The sequence below is a fragment of the Dromiciops gliroides genome, chromosome 3 (assembly GCF_019393635.1).
Source record: "Dromiciops gliroides isolate mDroGli1 chromosome 3, mDroGli1.pri, whole genome shotgun sequence".
NCBI classification, from domain to species: Eukaryota; Metazoa; Chordata; class Mammalia; order Microbiotheria; family Microbiotheriidae; genus Dromiciops; species Dromiciops gliroides.
In genome coordinates this window covers 50,907,677-50,921,615 of record NC_057863.1, presented here as the reverse complement: position 1 = coordinate 50,921,615, position 13,939 = coordinate 50,907,677, and the positions used below count along the sequence as shown (strand labels likewise).

The following is a 13,939-nucleotide window of genomic DNA, read 5'->3' as shown; positions in this document are numbered from 1 at the left end:
TATCTATTGCCATATGAAGAAATGTTCTAAATCACTATTGATTAGAGAAATGCAAATTAAAACAACTCTGAGGTACCACCTGACACCTATCAGATTGGCTAATATGACAAAAAAGGAAAATAATAAATGTTGGAGAAGTTGTGGAGAAATTGGAGCATCAATGCATTGTTGGTGGAGCTGTGAACTGATACAACCATTCTGGAGAGCAGTTTGGAACTATGCCCAAAGGGCTTTAAAGCTGTGCATACCCTTTGACCCAGCAATACCACTATTAGGTCTTTTTCCCAGGGAGATCATAAAAAAGGGGAAAGGACCCACACATACAAAAATATTTAAAGTTGTGCTTTTTGTGGTGGCAAGGAATTGGAAATTGAGGGGTTGCCCATCAATTGGAGAATGGCTGAACAAGTTGTGGTATATGAATGCAATGGAGTACTATTGTTCTGTAAGAAACGATGAGCAGGTGGAGTTCAGAGAAACCTGGAAGGACTTGCATGAACTGAAGATGAGTGAGATGAGCAGAACCAGAGAACATTGTACACAGTATCAACAACATTATGTGTTGATCAACTGTGATAGACTTGATTCTTCTCAGCAATAAAATGGTCCAAGATAGTTCCAAAGGAATCATGATGGAAAATGTTCTCCAAATCCAGAAAAAACAACAACTGTGGAATCTAAATGCAGATTGAATCATACCATTTCTATTGGGTTTTGTTGTTGTTGTTGTTTTTCTTTTTTGAGGTTTTTGCTTTTTGCTCTGATTCTTCTCTCATAACATGACTAGTGCAGAAATATGTTTAACATGATTGTACATATATAACCTTTGTGAGATTACTTGCTGTCTTTGGGAGGGAGGGGAGGGAGATAGAAAAATTTGAAACTAGAAATCTCATAAAAACAAACGCTGGGGGCAGCTAGATGGCGCAGCGGATAGAGCACCGGCCCTGGAGTCAGGAGTACCTGAGTTCAAATCCGGCCTCAGACACTTAACACTTACTAGCTGTGTGACCCTGGGCAAGTCACTTAACCCCAATTGCCTCACTAAAAAAAAAAAAAAACCAAATGCTGAAAACTATCTCTAAATGAAACTGGAAAAAAAGAAAATATTTATATGGGAAAAGAAGAGAAAGAAAAAGAAGAAATGATGAACAACAAAAACAACAGCATTCAGATCCTTGAACATTACATTCCATATCCTATCTCCAAATTAATAAGAGGAATAATAGCTAGCATTTATATAGTATTTACTATGTAACAGGCATTGTACTAAGTGTTTTACAAATATTATCTTATTTGGTTCTCACAACACCCCTGGGAAGTAGATGCTACTATTGTGCTTATTTTCCAGTTGAAGAAACTGAGGCAAACAGAAGTTAAGTGACTTAGCCAGAATCATATATTTAGAATGACTGAATTTGAACTCATTTCTTCATGACTCCAGGCCCAGTGTTCTATCCACTATACTACCTAACTGCCTTCATGTCTGGCTATGGTCCATGCCTGAAATGTGCTGCTCTCTTAGCTTCCCTGACTTCCTTCAAGACTCATTTCAAGTCCCACCTTCACAGGAAATCTTTCGCCATAGTTCTCACTGTTTGTGAGAATTTTCCTCTGAATTTACTTTCCATCTACTCTGTATATATCTTGTGTCTAGGTAGTTATTAACATGTTGTCTCTCCCATTAGAATGTTATGTCCCTTGAAAATAACAACTGTTGGGGGGCAGCTAGGTGGCGCAGTGGATAGAGCACCGGCCCTGGAGTCAGGAGTACCTGAGTTCAAATCCGGCCTCAGACACTTAACACTTACTAGCTGTGTGACCCTGGGCAAGTCACTTAACTCCAATTGCCCTACTTTAAAAAAAAAAGAAAAGAAAAGAAAAGAACAACTGTTTTCCCCTTTCTTTGTTTCCCCAGGGTTTAGAACAGCACCTAACATGTGGTAAGCACTTAATAAATGCTTAATATCTGGAAAGCACTTAGCACAGTGTCTGGCATATACTAGGTACTGGATAAATGTTATTCTCCTCCCTTTTCATTGTTGACTGACAAAATATACTTACATTCTAGAACTTCAATCTGCTGATGAACCATTATTTTGTCTAGCTGTTGGAATAAAACAAAGTGTTATTAAAGATAAATAAAATAGAATTAAATTAAAATTCAAACTAAAAGGTCAATTTATGTTGTCCAGTTAGGCACTTCACTCAGAGGAAAAGGAAGATGAAGATATAGATAGTTAGAATAAATAATGAATATCCAGGAGCACAATCCTAGACTAAAAGGAATTCTACCATTCTTTGTATTTAAGTGATATATTCATTTAAAAAAAAGAATATTCAGAGGCAATGGAAAATTCTCCAGCCTTCTAACATCTGGGGATCATCTGTAGCTAGTTAGCTAAGTGAGACTAAGCTGGTTTCTTGGGATTTAAGTACCTACACATTGGGCTTCACTTCTTACATTCTTATATAAATATTTTGAAAGACAAAATCAGTGAGAAGCTTTTTTTTTCCACACTAACCCAAATTAGGGACCTCTGAGTGTCATAGGGGTGCAGAGGATATAAGCCCTTTTCTCTTTTTTATGAGTATTTCCACTGAATTGCTTTGTATAGGATCATTAAAGTCTGTGATTATATTGACTTAGTTTGAGGTTTTGCATGGGTTGACTGAAATACCTTAACCTGAACAGCCAAGAAATCAAGAACATGAGTGATTAAATAATTTATCATATTGTCCCCCAAATTTTCATTAGCGTAATTTTTATACTGATTTACATAATTAGTTTTTCAAAGAAAATTTGCCAAAAATCCAGCTTGGTAATGAATGAAATAATCCTCTTGTACTATTCATTTATTTTTCTGCTTCTCTCTCTCTCTCTCTCTCTCTCTCTCTCTCTCTCTCTCTCTCTCTCTCTCTCTCTCTCTCTCTCTCTCTCTCTCAATACACAGTAGTTGTCCACATGACAACAGGAGGCAGAACCTTTTCTTTCAAAACAAAGATTAAATCTTAAAATGCTAAAACCACAGGAGAGATAACACAATGCTTTAAATTCAAAATAAAGTATAAATGATTAATACCAAATCCATTCTTCAGGCCAGGTTTTGATAGGGAAGAAAGAAGAAAAAAAGAGTGAGTTGAATGAATATGTCCAAATGTGAGAAAGCAAGAAAAGAGGAAGAGAAGAAGGAGGATGAGAGGGATGGAAGATCCCAATGTCAATTTTTTCCTGTTTCAAACTTTAGCCAAGTATTAGTCCTGTCATCATCTTCAACATATGTAAATATTCAAACACATCCATTCTCTATCTGAAGTGAGCATCAAATGGTCCCTAAGGCCCGGGATCAATTTATATATAAAGAGCTAGACAGATAGATAGATAGATGGATACATGGATGGATGGATAGATCAATGAATTGATGGATCGATGGATGGATTAGTGGATCAATACATAGATAGATCAGTTGATTCATATATATTTCTGTATATGTATGTGTATGTGTATATGTATGTGTGTGCTTATGTGTATATCTATATCTAAAACTATATCTACATTAATATCTATATCTATCTCTATCTCTATATCAATATTATATCTATATCCATGTCTATATCTATGTCTATCTATATATATATATATATGTGTTTTTTCTATCTATCTATCATTTATTGTCACCTAGAGAACCTAGAGCATAGAGTTTGGCCTATAGCTAATAATTGGTATATGTTGAATGAATTAATATTGACAAATGTAAAAGCACCTGTCTCCATTGCTAACTCCTTTTCCTCCTCCTGCCTAATGCAGATGTTCCCAAAGTCTCTATTTTCATACCTCTGTTTCTCTTTCTCTAGCATCTCACTCCCTTGTCTTTAACTGTGCTGAAGTTGTCTACCCAGTCTCTATCCCTCACCCTGATTCACAATCTAGGCCAATATGGCCATCTATCTATCATAACACTTCAAAATCCCCATGCCTCAAACAACAGCAGCAACAATAATAACAATAGCTCGCATTCATGTGCTTTTGGCTTTGCTAAGCACTTTATATATGTTATTTCTTTTGATCCTCACAACAACCCTTTGAGGTAGGAGTTATTTTTATTTTACACATAAGGAAACAGAAGCTAAGAGAATTAAAATTACATTCTCAGGGTTGGTTAAGTGTATGAATCAGAATTTGAACTCAGGTTTTCCTGACTCCAAATCTAACACTCTATCCATTTAGTGTTCTCCCCTAGAACTGACTTTCTTTCCTAGCCTTCTAATCTAGAAACTTTGGGATCATCAGTCAGTCAGTTATAAATGTATTAAGGGCCTAGCATGTCTCAGGTGGTGCATTAAGATTTAGGGAGACGAAGAAAGACAAAAACATGGAGTCTATTCTCATGTAGTAGCTCACATTCCAACAAGAGAAACAACATGAAAACAAATCTGTCTGCACACAATAGGTACAGTATAAATCTTGAAGGAAAGGAATGGGGAAAGAAAAAAGAGTGGAGGCTAGGAATCCTTTCCTAGAGTAGCTGGGGTTTGAGTTGAGTCTTGAAAGAAGTCAAGAGGCAGAAGTGAGGGGTGAGAGCGTGCTGTGTACGGGGGAGAGCTGGGGAAAAGTCAGAGTTGTTTTTTACTTTCCCTTCTTCCTTACCTCCTGTAATTAATTTCACCAAGTCCTATCATTGCTTCCCACAAAATGTCATAACATTGAAAACCAATGCATATATTTATCTAGTGTATACATATTAGAATGTGAATGAACTAAGGATTGAGCAGATTCAACTACCTGTAATAGATATTCCAGACCAGGCGGGCAGTTTGGGAGTGGAGGTGGTACCGGCATCCATGATACTGGGAGAGGATTTGGGTTCACATTGATTCCAGGCTGATACACAACTGGAGGGCCACCACTTTGATACATGGGAAAGCCACCAGGCTGAGTCAGGCCTGGATAGCTTGTAGGGCCAGGGCCTGGATAGCCTGTGGAGGGATATCCAACTGCTGCAGGAGGCCCTGAGTAAGGAAGAATTCGAGTTTTAAAATGAAAGCATTAAAGTCATTTTGAAGGTGATCTCTATACAATTTTTCAAAATGTACAATGCATTTAAACTCTGTAATGACACAACTATTTTTACACAGTTATAGAAAGGGTCTATATCAACATGTCTCTTGCCCTCCTTAAGAGTAGAACCATGGCTTATTGATCTTTCTAATTCTTCTAATGTCTAACATGATGTTGTATGCATCATAATTCTTTAGTGTTTGTTAATTGAATTAATGAATGAAATAATATGCAGATGTCTCTATTTTAAATTACTTTATGGGTCTATTCAAATTTGGGAGAATCAACTATATAAAGAAATAGTTATAACAGAAAAACAAAAAACAAAAATAAACAACAACTTTGGGCTTGGAATGAATCAAAGGGCCTTAGTTTAAATACTGGCTCTCCCATTTACTACCTAAATGGTCTTGGGGAAATCATTTATATTCTCTGAGCCTCAGTTTTCTTACCTGAAAAATGAGGAGAGTTGGATTAGATGATTTCTAAGGTTTATTTCAGCTCTAAGATTATATGAAATACCTAACTTGGAAAATAATATATTGTGCAAATATTTTATTTAATGTAAGTTGAAATCCCAGTTGTAGAAAAATGCAATCACTTATTATCATTATATTTAGCCAATATTGTTATATAAGCTATGAAAATTAAGCATTCTGGAATAAATGAATAAAATTTTAAAGGATACCAAAAGGCTAAAAGTCAATATTTATTTTGGGTTCAGAATTATGCTTCTTTGTATAGTAATTGTGTTTATTAGTTTAGTTTAACTCCCTTTCTTTGTTACAAACAGAGATTTAATATTGGTGGAGTGTATTGGGAAACCACTGCATGTGATCAACAAATGGCTTCATCTTTTTTCCCCCAAATTGTTCTTTATGTTCTGATATTCAGACTAATTCATTTGGGTTAATCACTAGGCATCCCCATCTGTTTCTGCTTGACTACTAAAAACAACAACAACAACAACAAAAATTCCCACACTGCTGAAAAAAAAATTGTATGGATATCATTGCTTTTCATGAGTCACCAAGAAGTTGATGACTTGTTTACTATATACAGTTAATATCAGATAATATAGTTTATCTTTGCATACTTTTAGCTGTTATCACTGGAAATTGTGACAAAAGGGTTTTGTAAACCTTAAAGAGATATACAAATCTGTGTTATTATCACACATGTACATTTGTAGGCACATCACATTTAGAAGCTCAATCTGATAACCTTCACATGGTCACTCTTAGACCACTATATTATAGGTTTGACTGGAGGTTAAAAGAATGAGTCATACAAGCCAGAGAGCCCGTTTCTCCTTCATGTAGAACTAAATTTCAGTAAAGTACATTTTACTACTCATTTACTACTATTTTAATATTTTATTAATGAATTATTAGTATTTTCCCTGTTAAATATGCTACTTAATTTCTTTCATTCTGGTGTGATTTTGAATATTTTTTGGGGGGAGGGGGAAGCATGGAAACACATCTCCAGATCTTGAATTCAAATCAATGAAAAATATAATTACAAAAATTAACTTTACCAATTTTTAAAAAGAATGTATATTCCAAAAGATGTCACATTTGGAATTACAGATAAATACCAATTTCTACCACTAGATGGTGAACACAGTGAATTTTTAAAAAATGAAATCTCAGAAGGAAATTCACTAGACAACAAATCTATGTTTTTAATGGAATTCTTTACAAAACAGATTTTTTTAAAGCTTGTAGAGCTACAGTTCAGATACTCATTTCTCTAAAAGTTAAATTATCATTTTAAATAAAAGGATTTATCAACTGATAATTCTAAAATCTCTATATAGAATTAATTAGCAGTTTCATAAGAAGACTTTTTGAGCTTAATTTTATATAGACAATGTATGTGACATACAAAGCTCAATAATTCATCCAAAAAGAAACATAAAGTTGAAATGAGAATCCCAGGAGCATCAGCTCCATCTGCTGACATATATAGTACTTTATATATTAATATAAATGTCTGAATGTTATAAACAACTATCGTTGTTCAAAAATTGAGAAGGAAATGAGTGCTCCACCCTGCACAGCTTCATTGCTAATCTAACCATCACATCTGCTTTCATGCATTTCCTTCTTTGCTGCCTGCACCAAATAGAGCATATATTATTGTTTTATTAAGAATAACAATAATATACATTTATACTGTGCTTTAATTTTTACAAAGTACTTTTCCACACAAAACTTTGTAAATTTGTCACAGTATGTATTATCTATCCATATTTTACAAAAATAAGAAATTGAGTCTCAGAGTAACTGACCTGTCACAAAGATAGATTTCCTGTTCCAATTTGAGTCCTTTTTATGACACCAAAGAGAAAAAAATGAATTATGACTTATACCAATGGATTCTACTCTAGAAGTATAAGGAGAAAGTGGAGGCACAGGAGGGTGGGATGGAGCTAGCAGAGAATCTGGGATAACTATTCTCTGGGCTAGGTATAACTTGATGATTATGACAGGTAGTTGAGGATAAAACGTGGAGGTTGTCTGGGAATGAGGGTTATGCTGATTATTGCCTGACCATGAATCCTAAAATAGAGTCAAGAGAAGACAAAAAAATGTTACCTTTCTGAAGACTGAACACACCTGGCTGATAATGAGAAGTGTAGGGAGGAGGATCTCCAGGTCTTGGACTGGATGATTTTCCTGTATCATCTATAGGTATAGTAGGAGCAGTGGGGGCTAGAGAAAAATACAAAGTGGAAAATAGAATAGTATTGTATAGTCAACACATTTGGAGAATTTTTAGTCTAAACTTCTAGGAAAAAATGTTTATATAAAACATATTGTGGTATTTTTTAATTTAAAGAAATGTGCCATGGGATAGAATCTAATATAAACTACTCATTTTAGATACTTTTCGAGTGCTGTTTCCAGGAAAAGCAAAGCAAAGTAGAGAACTGAACAATTCTATGAATTGTATTAATACAACAAAGCTGTGTCTTGGATAGGTTGGCATGAAGTTGTGATTTATTACAACCAGCTAAGAGTTTATCCCCTACTCCAAATGGTGGCATTCATTCTGTTAAATGCTGTATATAAATTCCAAAGAAACAGACACTACTCAAATCTCTAACTAAGGTGGGGTAACTGATACTTTGCTTAAGGGTATCAACATTAAGAATGTCCACAATACTTACGCTCTTCAGCAACAGAAACAATTGAGTTTAGGAATATACTAGAAGGAAAATTTCTTCCTTCCCAAGGTTTTACCCTATTTTATCTAGCTGAATTATTATAGATACCAAAATTGCTAATTAAATCTCTGAAAACACTTGTATTGATGTAAATACTTTAAAACTTTAAAGATATGTGGTTTCATCAGTATCCTGAGTTTTCATTCAATGACACAGATTTTCTGATTCTTCCATATTTTAGTAGACACCCAGCATGAGTTGCTGCTTTGATAGGAAAAAAAGTCATCACTTGGAGGCCAACCATCTAGATAAGAAAGTTTGCAAACTGTCTAATCTAAGACTACATTAAAAGTATTTTTAAAACACCTACTATGTGCAAGACAGCAGGGATACTCCCAGAAGAATGACTAGAAGCCAAAATATAGTAAAATCAAATATAAAAATAGAACAATATCAACTTTAATTTAAATCCTAGAAACACTGACATGCTTCAAATTGCAAGTTTCTGTATATATCTGTGACCACTGATATGTATCTTTGCATATACTAGATATATATATGTATTCATTTTAAGTTTTCATATGTTTTCTTCTTAAATTATAAACATTTCCAGATTATATACACTTCAAGAGCATTCTCTAGTAATAATTTTTAAAAATTAAACAAAATTATTGGTAGCATGACTTGAACCTGAAAATGCATTCACTTGAGCACACAGTGACTCACCTTGCATTTCTAGGTGTTACGACAAATTCTGAAAACAAAAAAAAAAGATATTTAATTCCTCCAGAAAAAAACAAAACTTCTTAAAAGTTCATATAACAAATCACTCATAATTTTCTGACTTACCATTGTAAAATGAAGCCCTAATATGACCAATTAAGATCCATACTTGTCAATCCAATGTTTGTTTCTACGAATGTTTGCTTTTATGAATAAATGATCCAATGAATGTGATGCTAGAGTAACCTGAATTGGATCAAACTCACTGTACTTTTTCAGGAAGGCAGCAAATTCTGAATGCCATCTTTGACTATTAACACAGTGGTAAGCATCCTTCAAGAGTTCAAACATCTAAACCACTCATGAGATGGCCTGGCTCAATTCCAAGTTAACTAAAAATGTCTAGTGACTGTGCTCCTCCTCCAATGAGGGAAACTGATCAATGGAATTAGTATAGTACACACACACGCTAATATATATAATTAAAAATATTAAAATTATATTATTCCTATATATTAGACTATATTATTATTCATGCATATTAATATTGTAGTAACATTAGTCCATATATGTGAGATTATAATAGTCCTCAAATGAATATTACATCCCTGTTAAACTTGACAGCAATGTTCACCTTTATTTAATTGCTTTCCCCACATCTATAATTTCATGCTATTAAGAATTCTTTGGTGAAGGAATGGCTTTCATTTATTCAGACTGGCAACTCCTCCTTCACTACAATTTTTAGGAATATAGAGTTGCCTGGGGAAGTGAGAGTTAAATGATTTGCCCATAAAGTCAGCATGTGACAGAACCTAGCTTTGAACCCAAGCTTTCCTAACTTCCTGGCTTTCCCTCTTCCCACTATTACAAGCTAATTCTCATTGGTCAACTTAATCCAGTCGAACCTAATGCAAACTAATACAATCCTCTATTTTATTGAATTACTACTATAGGAACGTAGGGCAAAAATCTCAAGGTGACACATACATATTATATATATGTGTGTGTGTGTGTGTATGTGTGTGCGTGTGTATTTTATATATATATATATACACATACATACACATACATACATACATGTGTAGGTATGTATATGTGGAGAAACAGAGACAGAGAGAATGAAACCCAGGTATATCTGACCAACATACCTCGGGTTTCCCCTCACTAAGATGAAATGGTTTCAAAGCCAAATCCTTTTATATATAACATGCTTAGGCATAAATAGTATTACAGTGACAGGTGGTATAATAGGAGAGCACTGGAATTAGAGAACCTGGTTCAAGTTCTCCCTCTGCTAATAAATGTGTGTGGCCTGAAACAAGTGACTTATCATCCCTAGACCTCAGTTTCCTCCCCTGTAAGATGAGAGAATTGAAGGACCTAACCTTTGAGGTTCTTTCCAGTTCTAATCTATGATCCTATGACTTGTAACAAAGACATATTTTATGAAATAGATGCCCATTCAGTTACTCAAAATGATATTGAATGGGGTCTAAGAAAATGACACAAGAACATTCTAGAATATTTCAGATACTATATGCACAGGTTAAATGAGATAAAACTGAAATGAATGCAAATACTAACAAGTTAACAGTCCAGTCAATTAATAACAAACCACAACTAATGGCTAATATAATGTTTTAAATATTTACAAACTCCTTTCCTCATAACAACCCTGCTGGGGAATTCAAGAAGTCAACTAATTCTTGTAAGGCTCAGATTCCTCATTTGCAAAAAGGGAACCCCAGAATATGTGAGATCATGTGGTATATCTATGATGATACAGACCTGGGATTCTAAGAGACACCATTATTTGGATTCCAAATTCAAAGTCCTTTTCACTACACTGTCTTTTGCCAGATACTATGCAACATTGAAACCTCTCCTCAATCGTGTTTTCCATAATTCTTTAATAATAATAAAAACTCATTTTAATACATGGCCATTTAAAGATTTATGCATATTTTATTATAATAAACCTGTGAGATAGTTTTTAACATCTACGTTTCACTGATGAGGAAACTGATTGGGCTCAGAAGAGTCCAAGAACAAAAAAGCCATTAAGTGAAGCAGTAAAATTAAAGGGCAGCTCCCAAGATTCCAGTCTGGGCACTGTTTACTGCATCACATGGATTTTCCAGCTAAAAATACAAAGCTTTCTTATATAGAGAGTATGTTTTCCTCTCTCTGAACCCTTTTCATAGCCTCCACCAGAAAGCCCTCAATTAATCAGAATAAGGACATGATATAGATTTAAACATTTGAACAAGGACATTTATAGCCTGAGTTGTCTATATGAGATGTGAAGGTTTTTATTGGATTAACAAAGGGATAACTGACTGGCTAACACAATGCTTCCCGTTTAATGGTTTGTGATGATGATCCAAGAGGTTCACAATAAAGATTCTTTAATGGCAAACTAAGGTCGTCAACATTTACCTAATTATGTTACAGATGGGGTAGGGAAAGGACTTTTAGAAGACTGTTGATTAAGTTTAGAAGTGTGGGGTGAATAGATAAGGGAAGATCTTTTAGAGGGCAGAGTAAAATGAGGAATGAGAGAGTAAGGTGAGAAGATAAGGTAACTGGGATAGGGTGAAAAGTGAAGCTGACTAGGAAAAGAGAGAGTAAAAATAATATGGAGGGAACTTTACAAATAGAAATGTTAACTTTTCAAGTTATTTAAATATTATTTTCAAAGACTTGCAAGAAATAATGGAGAGCAAAATGAACAGAACCAAAAGAACATTGGATACAGTAATCACTATATTGTTGTTGTTGTTGTTTTTTGTTTGCAGGACAATGGGGTTTAAGTGACTTGCCCAGGCTCACACAGCTAGTACGTGTCAAGTGTCTGAAGTCACATTTGAACTCAGGTCCTCCTGAATCCAGGAGCAGTGCTTTATTTACTGTGCCACCTAGCTGCCCTCCCCAACTATATTGTTTTAAGAATGACTGAAAAAAAAAAGAGAATAACTTTAAGCGAATAAGTTATTTTGTCTATTATAAATACCCAAATTAACTATAAATGATACATGAAGAGTTGCTATCTGCATCCTGCAAAAGAACTGATAAATAATTTTACATATATATATATGTATATATATATGTATATATACACACACATATGTATGTATATACACAGACAGACAGACACACACCTATTTGTGTCTAATTGTAGCAATCCCTAAGGTGGGGGGAAGAGAAAAAAATACACAATAATTTTATGGTATATTTGAAAGGAATAGCAAGTTGTGCATAGTAAATATGCAGTTTCATGTACAATGGATCATCTTCTCATTGTACTGTTATGGAAATGTTTATTTTATTCCATAAATTCAAAATAAAACTAAAAAATAACTAATTCTGTTACAGATACATTTTCCCTGTGACAACAAACATGTGTGTGCTTTATGCACTATAGGTTTGTTTCTGAAGCATTTCAAAATCTTTATGATAATGCACATGAAGTGTAGTGATGACATCAAACATGGACTGTTTCTGACTAAGCTCAACATGTTGTTTCCGATTTTCAACTCATCATCATTTTGTTTCCAAACTACCACAAGGATATTTGATGGTCTAGAGCATTCAAATGACCTTTTTTGTCTTCTGTACACTGAGGCAGCCTAGCTCACTTTTATTCCCTTCTGTTACCCTGAAATCACACCTTCATACCTAATTAACTATAATCCTGTCATCAAGATAATTAAGAACTTTTTCATCCCGGAAGTGTTAATGAAAAACTGTCTGAAAAGGATGCTCACTGGGCAAAAGACTTATACCCTATCTTTAAATCATCATCATAAAAAAAACCCACAAATAAATTTACTCCATAAAACAAAATTTCTATTGCCTTTTCTTTCAGTAGTAATACGGTTTTACAAATTACATTTTCATTAACTAATAGAAAAGTAAAAAACATTTTGTGATAACTAGCATTCATTTTCATCAACTGGTTTGGTGGATTTTTTTGAACCAAAACCAATTTCTATCCTCTCAGCAAGGAAAATTCTCCTAACAATTTCCTCCATGTATTTATATTATCAAGCATTTTCACTTTGCTCTTGTGTTTTAAATCAAAATATAGAAATAAACTTGATGGGGAACCAGTTTTAAAATTGTCTTTGGTGTTGGGTAAAATATAGCATTTTTTTTTAAAAATAAAAAGCCCAACATCAAAAGTTTAAATATGATTATTATATCATGTTAAACATCTTCCAAAATGTAACTTATCTCATTTAAAATGGTATTCCTAGACAATGAAATTTGAAAAATAAAGAAATTTAATATCAAGTTTTATAGACAATAGTAAGTATATGAGGTCCTGCTGGATTATTTATTTTACTTTTTACAGAATGTCCCACATAAAATATCCATATTTTTTTATTTAGAGGTTTCATAGTTATAGGCAGATTAAAATTTTATATTTTATAATCTTGCTTATATAATATAAATTTAAATTTTTATCCTTTTGAATATAATTATCTCCATAATTATTACAAATATTTAATTAGTAAATAAAAAGAGATTATGTACTATATCAAATTGCACTGGGGATTCACAACACATTTTTGGTTTTTAGTGGTTCAAAAGGGTTCACAGAACAAACAACATTGTGAATCACTAGGCGAAACAAACAAGCTAATCTTGCTTCTGGGGAGCTTTAAATGGTTTGAGGAACTTGGGCCATGAACCAGTCAAGAGATGAGCCAAGCTGGTGGTGGAAGAGCTCTAGTTAGGATGATTCTAGATCGAAGCCCCTGAAAGGTAATCACCCTGGTTAAAAGAGAAGGGGAAGGGGCAGCTAGGTGGTGCAGTGGATAGAGCACTGGCCCTGGATTTGGGAGTACCTGAGTTCAAATCTGGCCTCAGACACTTAACACTTACTAGCTGTGTGACCCTGGGCAAGTCACTTAACCCCAATTGCCTCACTAAAAAAAAAAAAGAAAAAAGAAAAAAGGAGAAGGGGATTGAGA

The 13,939-nt window shown here is 34.1% G+C and overlaps 1 protein-coding gene across 1 annotated transcript in view; it reads right to left on the bottom strand.

Annotated features, from left to right (window-relative positions):
- Positions 1 to 13,939, bottom strand: part of LOC122750185 (phospholipid scramblase 4-like) — a 64,329-nt gene that overhangs the window by 25,528 nt on the left and 24,862 nt on the right. Inside the window, exons 2-5 of the mRNA XM_043996863.1 lie at positions 8,961 to 8,988; positions 7,684 to 7,779; positions 4,784 to 5,010; positions 2,065 to 2,107 (exon numbers count right to left, since the gene is read on the bottom strand). Of these exons, the coding sequence (XP_043852798.1) occupies positions 2,065 to 2,107; positions 4,784 to 5,010; positions 7,684 to 7,779; positions 8,961 to 8,967 (373 nt within the window). The 5' untranslated portion in view covers positions 8,968 to 8,988. The remainder of the gene's footprint in view (positions 1 to 2,064; positions 2,108 to 4,783; positions 5,011 to 7,683; positions 7,780 to 8,960; positions 8,989 to 13,939) is intronic.